The 22,951-nt window shown below is 34.3% G+C and overlaps 2 protein-coding genes and 1 long non-coding RNA gene across 5 annotated transcripts; 2 read left to right on the top strand and 1 right to left on the bottom strand.

Moving 5' to 3' along the window:
• Positions 1 to 1,755: 1,755 nt before the first annotated feature.
• On the bottom strand, positions 1,756 to 11,638 carry LOC133853807 (endoribonuclease Dicer homolog 2-like). 3 transcript variants are annotated; one of them, XM_062289837.1, is made up of 6 exons: positions 3,857 to 4,029; positions 3,202 to 3,315; positions 2,918 to 3,052; positions 2,312 to 2,396; positions 2,130 to 2,185; positions 1,756 to 1,996 (listed from the first exon to the last, which is right to left on the bottom strand). In XM_062289837.1, exons 1-6 carry the CDS (start codon positions 4,010 to 4,012, stop codon positions 1,859 to 1,861), a joined length of 684 nt encoding a protein of 227 aa, XP_062145821.1. In that variant the 5' UTR covers positions 4,013 to 4,029; the 3' UTR covers positions 1,756 to 1,858. The 3 variants fall into 3 exon arrangements, 1 of the variants encoding a protein (XP_062145821.1); XR_009896746.1 differs by lacking the exons at positions 2,130 to 2,185; positions 2,918 to 3,052; positions 3,202 to 3,315; positions 3,857 to 4,029 and adding exons at positions 10,988 to 11,113; positions 11,384 to 11,638 and having other exon boundaries at positions 1,953 to 1,996; XR_009896745.1 differs by lacking the exons at positions 1,756 to 1,996; positions 2,918 to 3,052; positions 3,202 to 3,315; positions 3,857 to 4,029 and adding exons at positions 10,988 to 11,113; positions 11,384 to 11,638 and having other exon boundaries at positions 2,149 to 2,185.
• On the top strand, positions 8,297 to 9,252 carry LOC133855040 (uncharacterized). Its single transcript, XR_009896918.1, has 3 exons — positions 8,297 to 8,414; positions 8,936 to 9,020; positions 9,147 to 9,252. It is a non-coding gene; the product is annotated as an uncharacterized LOC133855040 (long non-coding RNA).
• A 1,782-nt stretch (positions 11,639 to 13,420) lies between the features above and the next one.
• On the top strand, positions 13,421 to 19,863 carry LOC133853986 (uncharacterized). Its single transcript, XM_062290007.1, has 4 exons — positions 13,421 to 14,025; positions 14,193 to 14,637; positions 17,102 to 17,752; positions 18,868 to 19,863. Exons 1-4 carry the CDS (start codon positions 13,514 to 13,516, stop codon positions 19,621 to 19,623), a joined length of 2,364 nt encoding a protein of 787 aa, XP_062145991.1. The 5' UTR covers positions 13,421 to 13,513; the 3' UTR covers positions 19,624 to 19,863.
• Positions 19,864 to 22,951: the final 3,088 nt, after the last annotated feature.

Raw genomic sequence — 22,951 nt, 5'->3', positions numbered from 1 at the left:
AATGTCTATCTCCTCCTTGGATCGGGTTGAGTGGAATTTATCCCCAACATAATATTTCATCAAAAATACTTCACAAGATATGCAATCCCTTGCTAAACTCTAAGATTCTTACATTTCCTCCGGTGTGACTAACGTCAAGAGTTTGTAAAATCTCTGAAAAAGTGTAAATAAAATATAACGAGCAACCTCAGCAAATAAAAATAATTAATCAAGTGAGTGATGTCGATCCATTTATCAGTTAAAGTTATGGACATAACTTAATAGAACAATGCTATATATTTTCAAAACAAAATATGAAATATTACTTTTTGTAGAGTTCAATAACCGTAAAAATGAGTTGTGCACAAAAGTAACCATTTTTACTATGAGCAATAAAATAATACAATGATTCAAATATATTTAAATCATCTTTCTTTTTACACTAAATAAATCATATTATTTATTATTTATTATTATTATCCTTTTTATTATTATTATTATTATTATTATTATTGTTATTGTTATTATTATATCTTTATGGCTTACAATACAACCGTAAATAACTTCCTTTGCCCTAAATAAAATCGCCTATGCTTTTAAATCATCGGTAATGTAAATTCATACGTACTCTAAAACAAACTCTCCTTATAAAATCAAGACCTATAAATTAAATTACACTCGTCAAAATATATATATTCATAAATATTCACATATCTATAGAAATAATTCCGATATTATTATTTAGGCCTTAAAATATTCTAACCTAATTTTAATCTTGAAATCAAAATCACTTTATTCAAAGATTAAAATCTGGATCACTACATTATTTTTCTCTTCTTAATCGCTAATTATTAATGAGAAAAAGATACTGGTCTTGTTTGATAACGTTGTTTAGGAAGCAAAAACGTTAACAAATAACTTTAAACACAAAATGCTTACAAAAAATTCAAAATTATTTTCACTTTCACATCAAATTATACCACTTTTTTTTTTATTAAAAAAAAAAAACTAAAAAGCAAATTAAAAATACAATGTAAAAGGTTTTATCAAACGAACTCAAAATCTCTACTTATACTATTCCAATTGAACATGAAATTTTGTGGGCTCAGCCAATTGGGATCTTCCAAAAGCCCTGTGGACTAATGGTTTGATAGCTCTTTTACAAGCATTATCTGTACATGCATAACAAAAAGGGTCGATCCAAAAGTTTATGGATAACTATTACATTAGTCTAGCAAGATTAAGGTGGAATGAGAGTTTAGTATATATATATATATATCATTTCTCTAGTAAAAAATGAAGTTCTAATTAAACATTGTTTAAGGCTATTTATGATGCTAAGAGCTGTTATATTTATTCCAACGCAAGAGAACCTCTCCATAGTTTTCCGATTTAAAACAATTAATTGAGTAACGTGGCTTGAAAAGTTGAAAACAAATCAACTTTTCGAAAACGCTCTCGTTCGACTATAATACAATTATGATAATGTAACAGAAAAAATTAATTATTGATTTATTTCTTCTACAACTCTCTATCAATTTAAAAAATAATGTTACAAACTTAATTTTCATTCCACTTCTATACAATTTGGTATTGATCATAAATTATTGGATTAACCTCTATTAAAAAAAAAAACAAAAATTAAGGGCCGATACATATTGTAACACCAAGTTGAATGAAAGTAAAAGTAAAAAAGATTTTTTTTTTTTTTTTTTTTTTTTGGTTCATAAAGTAAAATAGAAGTTAAAGTTGGCTAATAGGCACTGCACTATAGCATTGTTTTAAGACATTTTTTTAAAAAAAAAAATTAAAAATTAAAAGTATTTTCAAATAAATTAAAGTACAAAATTATCATGAAATACTAAAATTAGTTTTACTTCTATGCCACGTTTACAACCAAAACTAAACAAGTTTGAACAAACGAACGTCTTTGTGGGGTCTGAAGACTCGAAGAGAGACTGGGGTACGTATGCGCCTTTGCCATTCTCATGCCATGCCGTAGGCAGCAAGTATACACCTTGAACCAACAGGGAAAGAAACCAGCAATCAATCACTTGTCCACCCTAAGATTAATGTGATCATGTAGCAAACGAACAAGATGCACATATGGCGTGAGAGGAAAAAATTATATACAAAAGAACAGAAGCAACCTTTGAATTCATCATAGTTTCAAGTTCGCAAATCTTTTCCCAAAAAGAGTTTTCACCTATATAGGAAGGGGGAAAAGGTTTAAAATCAAAGATTGATATTCACCACCAAACAAAATAAGAAGAAATTAAAGGATTGATAAAAATTAATATAAACCATTAATTGTCAGAGGTTGCGTACGTACTCTTTGTCTTTATGGGGGAAGCAGTCATCCCAAATATTCTAGGAAGATCAGATCTAGCAGAACTTAGCTCACGGTGATAGAACTCCTGCAAATGCATTCCAGATACTTCAAATATAACAAAAGCATGTGTTTTAGAGACAACAAAACTCCCATGCAGTTATATATTTGAAAGAGACTAAATCGACCAAATCTGAAATTCCAGATACTTCAAATATAACAAAAGCATGTGTTTTAAAGGCAACAAAACTCCCATGCAGTTATATAATTGAAAATTTGAAAGAGACTAAATCGACCAAATCTGAAAGCAATGATAACTTCAGTACAATTTAAACCACTTCACTGAATCCGTGAAAGATATGCATGGCCAGCAGCTTAGTACGCCTTTTATATTAAATATCTATGAAGAAACCTAGTGTTCTAGACAAACTATTGACACTACAATTTACGTTCATCCTGAATTTACCCATCATGGTCAATCAAAACATGAAAGAATATCCAGCCTCCAATATACAGACAATATGATTTCACTTGAGCGCAATTATGATGATCATTAAGATGCTAAAGATGGATTGCCAATATAGAAAGAAAAAAAATTAGATAACCTACCGTCATAATGAGAGCATAAGGGTGTTTACCACTGGCATGGTGGCATTCATCAATTATTAAAACCTTTATCATGCTTAGTTTGAGAAAACCATGGCTCAAGCCATTGAGCAAAATTGTAGGTGTCATCACAAGCACCTGAAAGCAAAAAATGAATATATAAATAACTGTTAGTTATTATAGATTGAAGCTTAAAAAAACAGGAAACAATTTGTGCAAGGGCCCATCTGGGCTAAATTTGAAACAAATAAATTAATGGAGAAATTGTATCTATGAAAATTTCCCACCTCATGCTTTCCTATTTCTTCCTTCCAAGTAGCAGGATCCCAGAAGTCAACTCCCATTTCTCCATGATGCATGCCCACATTCAAGTCGGTATGCATTTTCACATCTTCAGCTTGCTAATAGTAAAGAGAGAAACAACATTACAAAAACACGAACAACAGAATTTTGATTGTCATATGCAACAGCTACTGACTTGTAATTCCAGAATTTTCCCTAGCTATCCAAGTTGTATTGTAAATAAGAAATGCAATTTCTGAATTCCTGCTTCAATACCCATATCTAACTTTCTTTTACTGCTAAAACTTGAATAGGAAACATAAGGACATTCTTAAGTACTGCCAAATCAAAATTTGAGAATTTCAAATGTCATAGATCTGCATGAGACACATGAAGTTTAACTGTTCCAAATATTCAACGACCAATGACAGAACTTTCAAAATTCTCTTACAATGCTTGTTTTTATCATCCTTTAATAACAACTTCAAATTATCAACTCAGAAATGAAAAATAATATAGAACTGTGATGAAACGTAACCCATTAAAATCCAAGACTTTCAAGATAAATATTCCCCTAAACGCATAAGCATATACCTATGCCAAATGCATACATTTAGTGCAAGCATGAAGAGAAAGAGAGGAAGGCAGCAGTTGCCATACTTGAAAGACCAAGACAACTTTGGGAACCAAGAAGACTGCAATGAAAGGTGAAGGCTTGCGGAGAAGATAGGCGTAGCTTCGGAGGAGCATGATGGCAATCAGAGTCTTGCCGGAGCCAGTCTCCAAAAAGGCTATAGTGTTCTGCTTGATTGCCATCTCCAGTGCTTCAAGCTGATAACTGCAACAAAAACACAACCTATATTTACTTACCCAAAGAAACACACACACAAAATACACCCAATATGAAGAACATCCAAACAATATCAACTAGACAAACTCTTAATAATCCCTTATCTTGGAGACGAAGGTAAATGTAAACTACCAAGAAAATAAAATTAAAACCAAATTTTGGTTCTTTATTTTACTTCATTTTACCATCACCAAACAACGAAAATGAAAATGAGAAACCACCCAACAGCTAGACTACACAACTACCCGATTTAGAGGACATTCAAATATTAAAAAACAAAATAAAAAGAATCAGTTTGAGAGGTTGGTAATGACCCAATATTGGAGTGATCGAGGGGTCAATAAAGGAAAAAAAAAAATCAAATTTTCTGCCCTTTTCTTTTCCTCAATTTTCACATCAACCAAAAAATAAGAAAGAAAATTTAGGAACTACTTTCTGGCAAATGGAAGAGGATCAACAGATAGTTGCTGGGTGTCTATTTCCATAGTAATTGGTTCCATGGCTTCTCTGCACCATCAGTGATCAAAAACAAAACCAGTGATTAATCCCCCAAAAAAAAATACCAATAAAAAATCAAACCCAATTCAATTCCATGACAACGTCTTTTAGAAAGCTTTTTACTTTGTAGCAAAAAAAACCAAGAAATTAACAAACAACCTCAAAAAAATTAGCAAATAAAAAACCCGAAAAAACACTAACAAAACACTAGAAGCTATTTTTACATTTATGTCACCTCTATCTCAACTCAGAATACTCGAAAACAAAAGCAAGACCCTCTAAGACTCTCTCTAACGAAAACAGATATAAATTTCAATCTACGTAGCATTCATTAATAAACATAAACCAAAGTTGAGAGCTCAATCCGTTGCTTGTTGGGTTTATGTGTTTCAAGTTTATCGGCTGGCAATATGTCGGTTTGAGTGGGTAAGAAACATAGTCCAGGAAGACTAATTGAGAATGGGCTCAGAAACTCATAGTGATTCCGAGAAAGGAGTACTGCAAATGAGAGTTCCAAACAGTATAGTAGTGGAAGAGAGAGTCTTAAAGAACTTAAAGAAACAAATGCACTGCAACTTGCAAAGAAAGGAAAACAAATGCACTGCAGAAAATGAAGCAGCTGCAACGCTATATATAAAGCAGCTGACGATGATGGACGGTGGTAAAGTTGAAGATTTAAGAAATAACTCCCTCCAGCTGGGGAAGAAACTTGCTGCCTACGCCATGGTATGAGAATGGCAAAGACGCAGCTCTGCAACGCTATATTTAATGTAGTTGACGATGATGGATGATGCCATGATGGTAAAGTTTTGAAGATTTGGGAAATAACTCCCTCCTGGGGAAAAAGCTTGTTGCCTACGGCATTGTATGAGAATGGCAAAGACGCATACCCCAGTCTCTCTTCTAGTCTTCAGACCCCACAAAGACGTTGGTTTGTTCAAACTTATTTAGTTTTGGTTGTAAACGTGGCATAGAAGTAAAACTAATTTTAGTATTTCATGATAGTTTTTTACTTTAATTTATTTGTAAATACTTTTAATTTTTTTCTTAAAAAATAAAATAAAATTGTCTTCAAACAGTGTTGCAGTGCAGTGCCTATCAGTACTTATCAAAAAAAAAAAAAAGAATGGCTGATAGGCACTGCACTGCAACACTGTTTGAAGACAATTTTATTTTATTTTTTAAGAAAAAAATTAAAAGTATTTACAAATAAATTAAAGTACAAAACTATCATGAAATACTAAAATTAGTTTTACTTCTATGCCACGTTTACAACCAAAACTAAATAAGTTTGAACAAACCAACGTCTTTGTGGGGTCTGAAGACTAGAAGAGAGAATGGGGTATGCGTCTTTGCCATTCTCATACAATGCCGTAGGCAACAAGCTTTTTCCCCAGGAGGGAGTTATTTCCCAAATCTTCAAAACTTTACCATCATGGCATCATCCATCATCGTCAACTACTTTAAATATAGCGTTGCAGAGCTGCGTCTTTGCCATTCTCATACCATGGCGTAGGCAGCAAGTTTCTTCCCCAACTGGAGGGAGTTATTTCTTAAATCTTCAACTTTACCACCGTCCATCATTGTCAGCTGCTTTATATATAGCGTTGCAGCTGCTTCATTTTCTGCAGTGCATTTGTTTTCCTTTCTTTGCAAGTTGCAGTGCATTTGTTTCTTTAAGTTCTTTAAGACTCTCTTCCACTACTATACTGTTTGGAACTCTCATTTGCAGTACTCCTTTCTCGGAATCACTGTGAGTTTCCGAGCCCATTCTCAATTAGTCTTCCTGGACTATGTTTCTTACCCACCCGAACCGACATATTGCCAGCCGATAAACTTGAAACACATAAACCCAACAAGCAACGGATTGAGCTCTCAACTTTGGTTTATGTTTATTAATGAATGCTACGTAGATTGAAATTTATATCTGTTTTCGTTAGAGAGAGTCTTAGAGGGTCTTGCTTTTGTTTTCGAGTGTTCTGAGTTGAGATAGAGTGACATAAATGTAAAAATAGCTTCTAGTGTTTTGTTAGTGTTTTTTCGGGTTTTTTAATTTTTGCTAATTTTTTTGAGGTTGTTTGTTAATTTCTTGGTTTTTTTTGCTAAAAAGTAAAAAGCTTTCTAAAAAACGTTGTCATGGAATTGAATTGGGTTTGATTTTTTATTGGTATTTTTTTTTTGGGATTAATCACTGGTTTTGTTTTTTATCAATGATGGTGCAGAGAAGCCATGGAACCAATTACTATGGAAATAGACACCCAGCAACTATATGTTGATCCTCTTCCATTTGCCAGAAAGTAGTTCATAAATTTTCTTTCTTATTTTTTGGTTGATGTGAAAATTGAGGAAAAGAAAAGGGCAGAAAATTTGATTTTTTTTTTCCTTTATCAAACATCTATTTTCCTTTATTGACCCCTCGATCACTCCAATATTGGGTCATTACCAACCTCTCAAACTGATTCTTTTTATTTTGTTTTTTAATATTTGAGTGTCCTCTAAATCGGGTAGTTGTGTAGTCTAGCTGTTGGGTGGTTTCTCATTTTCGTTGTTTGGTGATGGTAAAATGAAGTAAAATAAAGAACCAAAATTTGGTTTTAATTTTCTTTTCTTGGTAGTTTACATTTACCTTCGTCTCCAAGATAAGGGATTATTAAGAGTTTGTCTAGTTGATATTGTTTGGATGTTCTTCATATTGGGTGTATTTTGTGTGTGTTTCTTTGGGTAAGTAAATATAGGTTGTGTTTTTGTTGCAGTTATCAACTTGAAGCACTGGAGATGGCAATCAAGCAGAACACTATAGCCTTTTTGGAGACTGGCTCCGGCAAGACTCTGATTGCCATCATGCTCCTCCGAAGCTACGCCTATCTTCTCCGCAAGCCTTCACCTTTCATTGCAGTCTTCTTGGTTCCCAAAGTTGTCTTGGCCTTTCAAGTATGGCAACTGCTGCCTTCCTCTCTTTCTCTTCATGCTTGCACTAAATGTATGCATTTGGCATAGGTATATGCTTATGCGTTTAGGGGAATATATATCTTGAAAGTCTTGGATTTTAATGGGTTACGTTTCATCACAGTTCTATATTATTTTTCATTTCTAAGTTGATAATTTGAAGTTGTTATTAAAGGATGATAAAAACAAGCATTGTAAGAGAATTTTGAAAGTTCTGTCATTGGTCGTTGAATATTTGGAACAGTTAAACTTCATGTGTCTCATGCAGATCTATGACATTTGAAATTCTCAAATTTTGATTTGGGAGTACTTAAGAATGTCCTTATGTTTCCTATTCAAGTTTTAGCAGTAAAAGAAAGTTAGATATGGGTATTGAAGCAGGAATTCAGAAATTGCATTTCTTATTTACAATACAACTTGGATAGCTAGGAAAAATTCTGGAATTACAAGTCGGTAGCTGTTGCATATGACAATCAAAATTCTGTTGTTCGTGTTTTTGTAATGTTGTTTCTCTCTTTACTATTAGCAAGCTGAAGATGTGAAAATGCATACCGACTTGAATGTGGGCATGCATCATGGAGAAATGGGAGTTGACTTCTGGGATCCTGCTACTTGGAAGGAAGAAATAGGAAAGCATGAGGTGGGAAATTTTCATAGATACAATTTCTCCATTAATTTATTTGTTTCAAATTTAGCCCAGATGGGCCCTTGCACAAATTGTTTCCTGTTTTTTTAAGCTTCAATCTATAATAACTAACAGTTATTTATATATTCATTTTTTGCTTTCAGGTGCTTGTGATGACACCTACAATTTTGCTCAATGGCTTGAGCCATGGTTTTCTCAAACTAAGCATGATATAGGTTTTAATAATTGATGAATGCCACCATGCCAGTGGTAAACACCCTTATGCTCTCATTATGACGGTAGGTTATCTAATTTTTTTTCTTTCTATATTGGCAATCCATCTTTAGCATCTTAATGATCATCATAATTGCGCTCAAGTGAAATCATATTGTCTGTATATTGGAGGCTGGATATTCTTTCATGTTTTGATTGACCATGATGGGTAAATTCAGGATGAACGTAAATTGTAGTGACAATAGTTTGTCTAGAACACTAGGTTTCTTCATAGATATTTAATATAAAAGGCGTACTAAGCTGCTGGCCATGCATATCTTTCACGGATTCAGTGAAGTGGTTTAAATTGTACTGAAGTTATCATTGCTTTCAGATTTGGTCGATTTAGTCTCTTTCAAATTTTCAATTATATAACTGCATGGGAGTTTTGTTGCCTCTAAAACACATGCTTTTGTTATATTTGAAGTATCTGGAATTTCAGATTTGGTCGATTTAGTCTCTTTCAAATATATAACTGCATGGGAGTTTTGTTGCCTCTAAAACACATGCTTTTGTTATATTTGAAGTATCTGGAATGCATTTGCAGGAGTTCTATCACCGTGAGCTAAGTTATGCTAGATCTGATCTTCCTAGAATATTTGGGATGACTGCTTCCCCCATAAAGACAAAGAGTACGTACGCAACCTCTGACAATTAATGGTTTATAATAATTTTTATCAATCCTTTAATTTCTTCTTATTTTGTTTGGTGGTGAATATCAATCTTTGATTTTAAACCTTTTCCCCCTTCCTATATAGGTGAAAACTCTTTTTGGGAAAAGATTTGCGAACTTGAGACTATGATGAATTCAAAGGTTGCTTCTGTTCTTTTGTATATAATTTTTTCCTCTCACGCCATATGTGCATCTAGCAAACGAACAAGATGCACATATGGCGTGAGAGGAAAAAATTATATACAAAAGAACAGAAGCAACCTTTGAATTCATCATAGTCTCAAGTTTGCAAATATTTTCCCAAAGAGAGGTTTATGAGTTTTCACCTATATAGGAAGGGGGAAAAGGTTTAAAATCAAAGATTGATATTCACCACCAAACAAAATAAGAAGAAATTAATATAAACCATTGTCAGAGGTTGCGTACTCTTTGTCTTTATGGGGGAAGCAGTCATCCCAAATATTCTAGGAAGATCAGATCTAGCAGATCTTAGCTCACAGTGAAAGAACTCCTGCAAATGCATTCTAGATACTTCAAATATAACAAAAGCATGTGTTTTAGAGGCAACAAAACTCCCATGCAGTTATAAAGTTGAAATTTTCAAAGTGACTAAATCGACCAAATCTGAAAGCAGCAATGACAACTTCAGTACAATATCCGCAAATAACTGTCAATCCTTCAACAAGACCTAATCCAAAATCTCACATATTTGGCCACGTCTTTTTAAAATCTCGGATGCTTTAGCCGATGATTTGACATTAACCACCAAAAATATTTAAACCACTTCACTGAATCCATGAAAGATATGGCCAACAGTCAACAGCCAACAGCTCAGTTCGCCTTTTATATTAAATTTCTATGAAGAAACCTAGTGTTCTAGATAAACTATTGACACTAAAATTTACGTATTGTTGGGTATTAAAGAGGGGGCAAAAGAGGTGTTACACTTTCTGTGTGGCTGGACAAATAGAGGGGAAGATCATGTGTTTGACAGAAAGATGCAAATATTAGAAAATAAAGAGAAGGCAAAAACAAAGGGAAGAGAAAGGGTGACAGTAGACGTGAAGGGGAAGGAGGGTAGGCTAAGATAAATGAGAAGAAGAGAAAGATAACTGAAGAGAAGGTAGACGTGTGTCTGTTGTAGGCAGAAAAACAAAGGGAAGAGTGAAAATAGAGAAGCTTCAGGAAAGAAAGAACGAAGTTGGTCGATTTTCAGGAGCTGTTTTTTTGTGTTTTTTTTGTTGAGTGGAAAGAACCCTTTCTGCAGAATTTGAGTGGAGGAACTGAAATGGCGTTGGCCATATTAAAAAAAAGATTGAGACAGAAAAGAGATAGAAGAGAGGAAGACACAACAACGGATAAGCAGGAGGACAGAAACAGAGGTGTTTGATAGAATGCCTCAAAGAGAGGTTGGGCTGTTTGGGAGAAAAAAAAAAATTGGAAAGGAGAGGATCTGAAGTGGCGTTAGCCTTGAAGCTCTGATACCATATTAGAAAATAAAGAGAAGACAAAACATACAGAGAAGCAGGGAAGGAGAAGAGGAATAACACATGAGAAAATTAAGGACTACGTTGTTGCTAATTACACTTGATTGCTTGATTACAAGATAGCTTAATATATAGGCTTTAACAAAGGTTAAAGACTAGAGTACAAAATGATAAACTAAAGTAGAAATACAAATACAGATTCTATGAAATGAACACAGGAAGCAAGTCTAAACCAAAGTTTTGAGCTTCACATGGTAAATGAATGAATCAACAAAATGTTACTCCTAAAGTTATGTTACTCCTAAAGTTGGTAACTTTAGGAGTAACATTTTGTTGATTCATTCATTTACTATGTGAAGCTCAAAACTTTGGTTAAGACTTGCTTCCCATTTCATTTCATAGACCAAAATATGGATTACCTATCACGAGCAAGACAAACCTGCACTTTCTGAGATCTTATTTTTGATCAGCCGCATATTAGTTGCAGGGTTTGGTGGCCCAAAATTGACTTAGCTTCTCCAAAAGGCCTCATCTCGATCTAAAAGCACCGCTCTTGTGGCATGCTCTGTTTCCCATATATGTAAACATGTTTCTATAATTCCTTGTAAGAAGATTGAAAGAACTTTTGCAAAAGAAGTTTAATGCTTTGAATAAACATGTTATCAACAAATCTAAAAATCAGTTAAATTCTTTTTTAATAGAACACATAAGAACGAAGAAAAGCTTACGATTCTTCTACCAAAAATTTCTTAGAAAAAATAAAAGATTCTTGCTACCATTAAATACATTGAATAATCATGAAAAACCAAAGAGAAATTCGAGAGACAATACTTACAGAGTGCAGGTTTTTGGGCTCGAATGGAAGAACGTAGCTTTCTATCTCTCTTTTGCAAGAGCACGCACGAAATTTTGAGAATGAAGGAAGAGGTGGCCGCCCAATAAGTGGGGTTTTTAAATTGGAGAATTAGGGTTAGGTCAAATTAAGACTCAAAAGTCTCAAATCTCAATTTGGCTAAGAAGCAAATCTCTCCCTTCTCTTCCCTCGGTCAACCCAAAAATAAGCAAAAGGAAGAATAGAATATATAAAAGAATGAGGATACAGGTGGAAAAGAGAAGAAAATAAGAAAAGAAAAGATGTTACAGAAAGTGGCGTGTGTGCGTGACAGCGTGAGTGTTATATATATATATATATATATATATATATATATATATATATATATATATATATATATATATATATATATATATATATATATATGTGTGTGTGTGTGTTTAACTAATCGATGAAAGAAAAGAAATAATGGATAAAAGGATAAGGAAAGGATACTTGGTTTTTAAATAAAGTGTTGCTTTAATATTTGTAATTTTATGATTTTTATTATAAGTTATCTAACGTTTTAAATGATGTTTTTAACAGGGCTTTTTAAAGCGGAGTAATAATTTATAAAACATGCCGTTGTGATGCTCAAGTGAAAAGTCAATATTTTATAAAAGCACCATTGCACCGCTCAAATATTTTAAAAGTAATATTAAACATTAATAATGTTAATGCCATTATTCCGTTCAATTTTATATTCTATAACATTGGAATTTTTTTATAACTGTGACAATTAATTATATTAATTGTTATATTTATAAAGAGATATTATGTTATTATGATTTAAAAGTGAAAAAAGGGCAATTTTAATGAAAAATAATATTTTGTTAATTTAATAATAAATGTTGTTGTAATGCCCACATGAAATATGTGGCGTTATAATTAAACCATTTTATATGTCATTATTATGTTAAGGTTTAAAGGTTAAAAATAAAAATAATATTAATATGAGTTTAATTAGTCGATTGTACTAATTCACTATTATTAGTGTTAAATTATATTGCAGCTAATATTTGTGTGAACACTTTTTTGAAGCAAGGAAAGAATCTCTGTGAGTATTTCTTACTCACTAAGGATAATACATGTTGGTGGTCTTTGATGACGTTGTGACGTCTGCTTTATTTAATTGTATGCGAGTTGTTTGCAACATGTTTTGTTTGGAACCATGCCTATTTTATTGAGTTTATTATTGATATGATTAATAATTATACTAATAAACTGTCATTGCATATTGTACTGTGAGAACATATGACCTGTTAACAAGAAAAAACCATAGGTTAATGACCCAAGGCAAAGACCAAAAGGTATAGTCCTGAGGCGAAGACTGCGTGTGAAAGTCTCAATGCATCAATCAATCAATTAGACTGAAAGTTAATATCTTGAGGCAAAGACCAAGGGGAATAGTCTTGAGGCAGTACTGATTCAGACCATAAATCTTAATAAGACCTAAGATGGTGAGAATCCACAATGATTAGTAATTTACTAATAATAATAAGACCAAGGCTTAGACCCTATGGCATTTATAAGTAATAAGTCCAACGGTTTAAACCCCGAGGCACAAACGAATATTGAAATTGTACATACATATAACTCTTATTATATAATTGTATAGTGTACTTTTAAATGATTCAGTATTTTATTATGTAGTCAAGGACTGTTGACTCACTTAACCACAGAATAAGATTGTGGTGGTAACCGCAATCTCATGCGAGTTTTTGCAGGATGGATTGATGGGCGTAACTACTAGGAATATTATGATAATATTATTATAGTGTAGTTGAAGACTTTTAAGTTGATATGTAATATTTAATATGTTAGGGAAAACAATGTTTGAGTATTTATTAAGTGTTGCTTGTGGCACATATGTTATTGCTTTGTGTATTTGTATATATTGGAACACGTGATTTATAATTTATAAAATAAGGTAATTTAGTCAGCTCTGATGTGATATTGTTAAAGAAAAACATATTTCATTTTCAATATTTAACTCTGATAATATCGTAATGTTACGTAAAAATTAAAATTTATACTTGCACTTTTTTGTAATAGGCGGGACGTTACAAGATGTTACACAGCTGCTAACTAATAATGGATCACAATTTGAGGGATGCTGCTGAGCAAGGAAACATTGAGGCCTTGTACGCGTCGATTGCAAGGGACGCGAAAGTTTTGGACAAGATCGATGAGATTCCATTTGTTGAGACCCCTTTACACATAGCTGCAGCTGCAGGACAGACCCAATTTGCCATGGAGATGATGATGTTAAAGCCATCCTTTGCTAGGAAGCTTACCCCAAATGGCTTCACCCCCTTTCTCCTTGCTATGCATAATAACCAAACCCAATTGGTGCGCCAGCTACTTTCTATTCATAAGGACCTTGTTTGTGCACCAGGAAGGGGTGGTATGAATCCTTTACATTATGCAGCTCAAACAGGAAACCTCCTTCTGCTGACTCGATTTTTAGTAGTCTGCCCCAAGTGTATTGAAGATGTGACAAGTCGAAGCGAGAATGCTCTGCACATTGCACTGAAAAACAACATGTTAGATGCATTTCAGCTCCTGGTTGGATGGCTTCGGCGGGCCTGGTTTAAAAATTGCGTGTAACTGGGAGTATAGGATGCTGAATTGGCCTGATTTGGACGGTAACACTGTGTTGCACATTGCAGCATACAAAAATGAACCCCAGGCAAGTTATTTCCACTATGTTTTCTACTCATGAAGAAGTTTTTTTTTTTTTCCCCTTTTTTTATTTTCCTGGGTTGAATAGTACTGTAGACTATTTTACAGTGATTGCCGGGATCAATAATTGTGCACCTCTACAGGTCGTGAGGTGGTTATTGGATTGTAGAGTCCGTGTAAAATTCAAGAATTTAGCGGGTTTTACTGCTCTGGACATCGCGCAAGGGCAAACACAAGTGGAGAACCAAGAGATGAGGAATATGCTAAGCCGTGCTTTTAGTAGTACTGCTTCATCTCTTCCTAGTGTTCTGTCTTTGGCAGATTACTTAAGATCTCCTCTCCCAATTTATGAGAAGTTATGCGTATTTTTCTTGCGTCAGAGAACTCTACTGTCAAATGACTATGGCAATATGCTTTTGGTAGTTGCTGTACTGCTTGTAACAATTGCCTACCAAGCAATACTCAGCCCCCCCGGAGGATTTTGGCAAGATAATCAGTTCAATATCACAGCCGCCACTAGCGCTAGAAATGAAGTCAGTCAAGTCCCACACCGGGTGGGGACAGTAACCATGGCCAGACAATTTTTCCCTCTACTTGTCGCTGTTAATACTTTAACCTTTTATATACCACTACTCTTAATGATCTTAGTCCTCCCTCATGGTCTTCCTAGTGGTCTGCTCGTCATAACCTTTGGACTCCTCTCTCTGTCCTATTGCACGTCTATATCAATCACAGCTCCACTTCCAAGTTATTGGCTTCATTATTTTTTGTTTTTCTCTTTCTTTCTTATGTTCAACGTTGTCTTCTCTGTCGTCTTGGTGACTTGGAAGTTTCCGAGACTTGTTATGGTTTTTCTTTTTAATCCTTTAAATATTTAGGTTATTTTCCAAATGTGTGATTGTATTCAAATTTTAGTGATTTGAATATTATTTCATTTGTATTGTCTTCACTTATCATAATTTTTTTTTAATAAATAATGATCATTTGTCTTGTAAAAATTATCCAAAAAAAAAAAAAAAAAGGAAAAAAAGAGAGCACAATATAACTTCAAGCATTGATATATGGGGGACGTTTTACCGTCCCTCAACAGACTTTTATAATAAAAAATAATTTTTTTAATCAAAAACAGTTTCTGATGTGACATCAAAAACTGTTTTTGATTAAAAAAATTATATTTAAATGAAAAGTGACGGGCAGGGGCGGCTGTTTTGCCCCTGCCTATCACTACTCTATAACTTCAGTGCAATTCCTAGCTAGTGACGAAGTGGCTGATACCAAAATACCCTTTTTCTTCTTTTTTAACTTTTCTATTACTTCTTCTATTGTTCTATATATGTTTTATTTTTAATGTATAAATGTAAAATTAGTTTATGTGATTTACTTGATTTGCAATTAGTTTCTTTTGGTGTTAAAATGAACTCAAGAGTATGTGCCATGATTTTATTAGCTCTAAGTAAGGATTGTATTTTAGTATCTTGAACTTTTGTGGTAGTCGATCAAACATCACAAAATATCAACGCAAACTTCATAACGTGTTGTGCAGCCTGTTGTCTATTTTCACCGGCATGGGCAACCTATGAATGATTCAATTTATTATTATTATTATTATTCAAATCTGAAATGTTCAGGTCCACACATACGTTAAAGGGCTGCATTTTATTCAATAATAGTCTTTCGGCCATGTAGCCCAGTATTTGGCTAAAGTGGTTATCTCTTTCAGCTCAACCCGGCTCTATATATATATATTTTAGCTCCAATGGTTCTGTTTTCGATCTATTATGGGCTTAGTTATTTGTGCTTGTCTTGGTCCATTGTCAGCTCATCATTTGTCCCATAATTAGCCCATATTCAGCTCAATATGGCCCATTGTTCGTGTAATGCTTTGCCTGAAACATGTGGCAAATGTTTTTGTAATTAAATACATGCGTGTGTGTATATACAAAGAAATATGATATATTGTCATCTCAAAATAGAACTTCCAATCAACCCAAGATAGAACTTTTACTCTTATTTTTTTTTATTTTTTATTTTTTTTAAGAAAAAACCCTAAAACTAGCTAGGATATGTTTGTTACACAATCCAAATATACAACTCTTAAACAACCCAAGACACATTGGTGGGACCCACATGAGTCTCACCAATGTGTCATGGGTCCCACCAATGTATCTTGGGTTTTATTAAGAGTTGTGTATTTGGATTGTTCAAAAATCATTTTCCAAACTAGCAAGGAGTCCCCTAGCTAGCTCTATGGTTTTTTTTTTTTTTTTTTTTTTCAAAAAAAATGAAGAAAAAGTCAAAGTCAAAATTACCACATAGATAAAGGTGGTCAAAATGTCTTGAGGCGACAATGTATCATACCTCTATCTCATTTACAAAACAAATAATTAATATTATTGATTTACTAAAAACACTAAAAAAAATATATATTTTGATGAGTTTAAGAACACCCAAATTAAAATATAGAAAATTTTGATTTTTAGGGTACGTGGTAAGTTAAAGAACAAAAGAGAATAGTGGGAAAAAAAAAATTTAGTTAGTAAAAAGTCATAGATGTGAGATAAAGTAAAAATAATTTGTATAGAAAAGTAAAAAAAAATATATGTATTGTAATAAATTTTTTTTAAAATAATAAAAAAATTGTTGATATGATATAAAAAAAAATTAGGATGTTTTAGTATTAATTGATTTTAGAAAACGTAGAAATAAAGTTGAAAAATGTGAAAACTTTTGAAATTTCAAATTTTATGAACATTGTTCGAACAGTCCGTATGTCGTCGTAATAATGCCCTGTCAGAACATCCGAAGATTCCGTGAAGTAGGAAACAAAACTCTGGAAAAGTCTTCCCACTACTGGTTTGGACAACTGTCTGAACAGTCACGGTGTGCATGTGAAAAATCTCCACATCCACGAGAAAGTAGTAAAAACTAATCACATGACTATGATCAATGGCTATCAAGTCAAATTAGATAGCTCCGGTTGTTCAAAACTCAGATTAATTAGAGGGATTCTTAGAAAAACAACTATCATACATACTGATACTGCTATCAATGGATCACAATCTGAGGGATGCTTCTGAACAAGGAGACATTGACGCCTTATACAAGTTGATTGCAATGGACGCGAAAGTTTTGGACAAGATCGATGAGATTCCATTTGTTGAGACCCCTTTACACATAGCTGCAGCTGCAGGACAGACCCAATTTGCCATGGAGATGATAATGTTAAAGCCATCATTTGCTAGGAAGCTTAACCCAAATGGTTTCACCCCATTGCTCGTTGCTATGCATAATAACCAAACCCTGTTGGTGCGCGAGCTACTTGCTGTTCATAAGGACCTTGTTTGTGAGCAAGGAAGGGGTGGCGTGAATCCTTTACATTATGCAGCTCAAACAGGAAACCTCTTTCTGTTGGGTACATTTTTAGCAGTCTGCCCCAACAAGTGTATTGAAGAAGTGACAAGTCAAAGCGAGACTGCTCTACATATTGCACTGAAAAACGACAAGTTAGATGCTTTTCAGCTCCTGGTTGGATGGCTTCGGCGGGCCGTGTTTAAAAACGCGACATTCTGGCAGAAGAGGATACTGAATTGGCTGGATTTGAACGGTAACAGTGTGTTGCACATTGCAGCATCCAAAAATGAACCCCAGGCAAGTTCTTAATTTCCTCTATGTTTTCTATCCTGAATTATATATGCAAAGTAGCAGTGAAGATTCAATCGATCTCAATAACATGCATGCTAAAAATTATCTTCAATTCATTTTATTAAGCATTTGGTAGCGACATTATATTCTACGTCCTTAATTTATTTCTTTAATTTGTAACATTTGCTTTTATTTTATTTTTATTTTTCGCACCTTGGGTTTTTTTTTGGGTTGGGGGTTGAATGGTGTATATTGAGACAACTATCGTCAATTCAGCTACCAAGGATAACACGGGTGCAGTTGAATATAATGCCATGAGAGTTGGACGTAATGGTGTTGGTGATAGTAGCAAGGGAAGGAAGTATTAGATAAAAGTAAAAAAAAGCAGAAAAAACGAAATGCTCTTAAAGCGCATTACAATGTCGCGTGATTATGTTGTACAACAAATCATGAAACTCACAATTAGTGATGGTTTAGTTTATAAGTGCCAAGTTTGTCATCAAAACCCATTGCCACTCTAAAACCCATTGCCACACGCACATCCGGTGCTTCGCAACGTATTTGAATATACACGTAAATACATACACTCGAACGTTACTTTAAATGCTCTTTATTAATACTTTCATTTTAAAACATTACCAAAACACAAAATATATATATATATATATATATATATATATATATATATATATATATATATATATATATATATATATATATATATATATATATATATATATATATATATATAAAATTTTGAAATTGCTTTAACGGGAAGAAACCTGTAGCGAAGGTGTTTGAAAAAACCACAAAGAGAAGCAGTGGGCAAGAAGAACAGATCGAGGAACGACGGTGGTCCCTCTGTTTGTGGGTCATTTATAATCAGATATTGTTACAAGCTAGCTATCCATAATACATGCACGTAAATATTACAACCAATTTACAAGAGTTTGAATTGTCATCTGAGATTCGAATTTTGTGTTTGCTTGGCATATATTATCTCCGACAACTGCATCCGTGTTATCGTTGGTAGCTGAACTGACTATTAATGTTGTCTCAATGTGTAGACTATTTTACAGTGATGGGATCAATAATTGTGCTCCTCTAATTAAGTTGTACAGGTCGTGAGGTGGTTATTGGATTGTAGAGTCCCTGTAAACCTGAAGAATTTAGAGGGTTTTACTGCTCTAGACATCGCACAAGGGCAAACACAGGTGGACAACCAAGGGGTGAGGAATATGCTACGCCGTGCCGGAGCTTTTAGTGCTTCATCTCTTCCTAAGATTGCATCTTTTGCAGACTACTTAAGATCTCCAGTCCCCGTTAATGAGAAGCTATTCATATGTTTCTTTCGTCAGAGAACGCTAATGTCAAACGACATGCGCAATATGCTGTTGGTGGTTGCTGTACTGCTCGTAACAGTCGCCTACCAAGCAGTACTCAGCCCCCCTGGAGGATTTTGGCAAGATAACTACATCCCTGGAACCAATAACTCTGGAACCAATAATCAGTTCAGCATCTCGGCCGCCACCACCGCTAGAAATCATGAAGTCAGTCGTCAAGTCCCCCACCGGGTGGGGACAGTAACCATGGCCAAACACTTTTTCCATCTACTCTTGGGCATAAATACTCTAACCTTTTATATACCACTACTCTTGATTATCTTAGTCCTTCCTCCTGGTCTTCCTAGTTTCCTGCTAATCATATCCTTTGGACTCCTCTTTCTGTCCTATGGCACGTCTATATCAATCACAGCTCCACTTCCAAGTCATTGGCTTAATTATTTCTTGTTTTTCTCTTTCTGTCTTGTGACTAACATTTCCTTGTATGTCGTCATCACTTGGAAGCATATGGAAGAGTTTTTACGACTCTTTTAGATGTTGAAAAGAAGCGCAAACAATAAGGATGCTAGTACTCAACCTAAGCAGTCGAATAATTCGTTCAAGAAAGAAGAATTGGTGCAAACAATCAGGCCAACCTTCGACCAGTACACATCTGGAATGTGTTTATGATGATTCATCTAGAGATCCTTAACTACTCTTGAAGTATCATTTGTGTTTAATTTGTTGAGAAAACTACAATTATTCTCTCAGTCAATGATCACCTAGTTGTCAATATCTTCCTAATTGTTCAATTTAGTAGATGTACGTACCCTACTAATCTACTATTAGGGGTGCAATATTCCTCTGTTTTTTTCTTTTTTAAAATGCATGGTATTTTTTGTTATTTTGAGGGTGGTAATAGGACATTGCAACTTCATTGGTAGATTAAGAAGATACGTTAATCAAATCGAAAGATTGGTGGGACATTGCAACAAATGTGCTAAATATAATTTCTCATTTTTTGTTTCTTTTCTTGGGAAATATTAGTACTTAGTTTGGATGGATTGAGATCCATTGCAAATATTCATTCAATCTAGGCTCTTCATTAAAAATCAAAGAGTCTACATTAAGTCATGTAAGTGTTAAAAAGCAATAATAAAAGCAAAAAAAACCCACACATTGTAGATCGATCAAAACCATCGTACATGACCTATTCTGCTTCAAGGAATGTCACTATGGATTAGGGATGTAATCAAGCTGAGCCGAATTTTAAGATTTTAAGACTGACTTGTTTATGAGTTGAGCTCGAATTCGAGCCAAGCTATAAAATGCGTGTTCAAGCTCGGCTTGTTTAAAACTCAAGCAAGCTCAAACTCGTTGAGAATGACATTTGAGTCGAGTCGAGCCAGGTTACTTGACAAATTCGGCTCAACTAGAACTCGAGATAGGTTATTAAATTTTTTAATGTGTGATCAAAGCAGAGTTCAAGCTCTAGTTTGTGAACAACCTCCATACTAACTATTATAACTTAATATGTTAGTTTAACATACTAAATACTATTATCAAAGTATTATAATTAATATGTAATACAATATTTACTTAGCTAGTATACTATATGCTTATTTAGTATGTGTGTGTATATGTGTGTGTAATATACAAAAAAATATCGACTGGGTCTTTCATGACACGCCTCTTTGTTGTGGTCGCCGACTTCCTCCAGTTCTACAATCTCCAGCCACGGCCGCGTCGGTCTTCTCTGCTCCGCGCGTGGCCAGCACGCGCCTGGGATTTCGTTCCTTGAACCTATGCATGAGAGTCACAGCTTGTCTTCCAGGTCTCTGCTGGTGCAGATCGATGGTTTTCGGCGGTCGTCTGATGTAGGGGGGTCCCCGAAGAAGGCCCGTGTTACACTGTTATACACGCACCAACTCTGGTGAAGGCTATTTCCCAATGCCGGTTTTGTTTGGCTTTTCTGTTTGTGTTATTTTGTTTGTATTTCTATTCACAGTTTGACTTTGTAATGCTCAAATGTTACTGGACTTTTTGTTGGCATAGTAGCTATATCAACCCTCTTTTTCTTTGTTTAGGAGTGTGCTTTAATGTAAAGAGAGGCTCAAACAGTGTTCATATAATGCTTGTATGTTGTTTAAGCAGTTGTTTCAAGTCAGAATCATTTCTGATTTTGTGTTTAGGGAGTTTTTTTTTTTTTGAAGTCTTTCTGATTACTGTAATTTGGCTCTTTGGGGTTTTCTGTTTGAATGAAGATGAAATTTTTGTTCAAAAAAAAACAAATATTTTGGTCAATGGTAGGTTGGCTTTTATACAATTTATTCTTAATCCACGAAATAACAAATATTTTATTAATTTGGTGGTCTTGTAATACTTCGCAAAATGAAGTGGTCTTGACTTGAGCAATGCAAAATGTTTTAAGTGGAGACCAAACAACTGGCACTTCCTAACACATTGCACATAGATATGAGTGTAAACGAACTGAGCTACTCGTAAGCTTATTCAAGATCAGCTCGAATAAACTCGACTCGTACTTAAATCAATTATTAAATGAACTACTTGTAAACATGAAATTAGACTCGATTATTAAACCATGCAAACTCATATAAAGATACATCTCTTGCACAATTTGCATATATCAAACGGCTGGCAGAGTTTTAATATTTTTGTTTCTTTGTCCCAACTTTTAAAGGGTTAATATAAATTAAATTTACAAGTAAACGTACCATCCGCTCTCACTTATTGAGTCTTTAAAAAGTCCAAAATAGCTGTTTATTTTTTTTTTTAACGGATTGCAAACGAATCCTTACATGTGTTTTCGGTTCATATCAAACGATTCTGCTTTAAAATTTTTGTCTCTTTGTCCCAATTTTTAAAGGGTTAATATAAAACAAATTTAAAGATTGAATATTCAGTTTACTCATAAATTTATTTTATATTAACCCTTTTAAGAATTGGGACAAAGAGACAAAAAAAAATTTAAAACTTTGCCAACCGTTTGATATGAATCCTTACATGTTGTTTCGTGGATTAAGAATAAATTATATAAAAGCCAACCTACTATTGACCGCTTCATTTTGCAGATTATTCAAAGACTTTATTATTATTATTATTATTATTATTATTATTCAAACACTCGATTATAAAAAATTCACGAAAAAAAAAAATAAAACTCAAAAAATACATTATTGATCTTTTTACTCTAATTTTCTTTAAATGGTTTGTATTTTTTTTTAGATACAATAGTAATCGATTACAACAAAAAATAAAAAACACAAACACAACAAGGCCTGGGCAACCCAAAATTTAGATTATGAACGAAAGTACGCTGAGACAATGCTTCCGAAGATGCGAGCCCTTTGGCTCGAGGCACGAATGCCATAAAGTCGGAGTCACCATTGAAGGTGATAATCACAAGTGTATTGACTCACACGGACTCAAACACCAAAACATGAGTAAATTGGGGGAGAGAGATACAACAAATAAGCCTAGTAAAACAAACAAATAAACACAAAAACAGCAGCAGCAAATCTGGGGGGGCAGGCGGGGTGGGAGCCATCACTGGAGGCGCGTGAGAACCACACATCGCCCAAGGAAGGCCTCTCAGCACTAGGAAGCGGCGGAATCATCCAGAACCACCGGGGGTTGGTGCGGAAAGTGGAGAAGGGTGCTGTCAGAAGCTCCACGCGCCGGTTGAGTCCATGAGCTTGCGGGCGAGTGGGAAACACACGCCATCTTCTAGACGGCAGGGAAGATGGGGAAGACCACCGGCGAACTCCCAAAACTCCGGCGAACCCAATGTTGAGGAGCATGTCTTGAGAGAGAGGACGGAGGTGAGTAGATCTAAAACCCAAAAGTCGATTCCAAACTCCAA

Source organism: Alnus glutinosa, chromosome 13, assembly GCF_958979055.1.
Source record: "Alnus glutinosa chromosome 13, dhAlnGlut1.1, whole genome shotgun sequence".
NCBI classification, from domain to species: domain Eukaryota; kingdom Viridiplantae; phylum Streptophyta; class Magnoliopsida; order Fagales; family Betulaceae; genus Alnus; species Alnus glutinosa.
The sequence above is the reverse complement of the archived record's forward strand: the minus strand, read 5'-3'. Positions and strand labels throughout refer to the sequence as shown.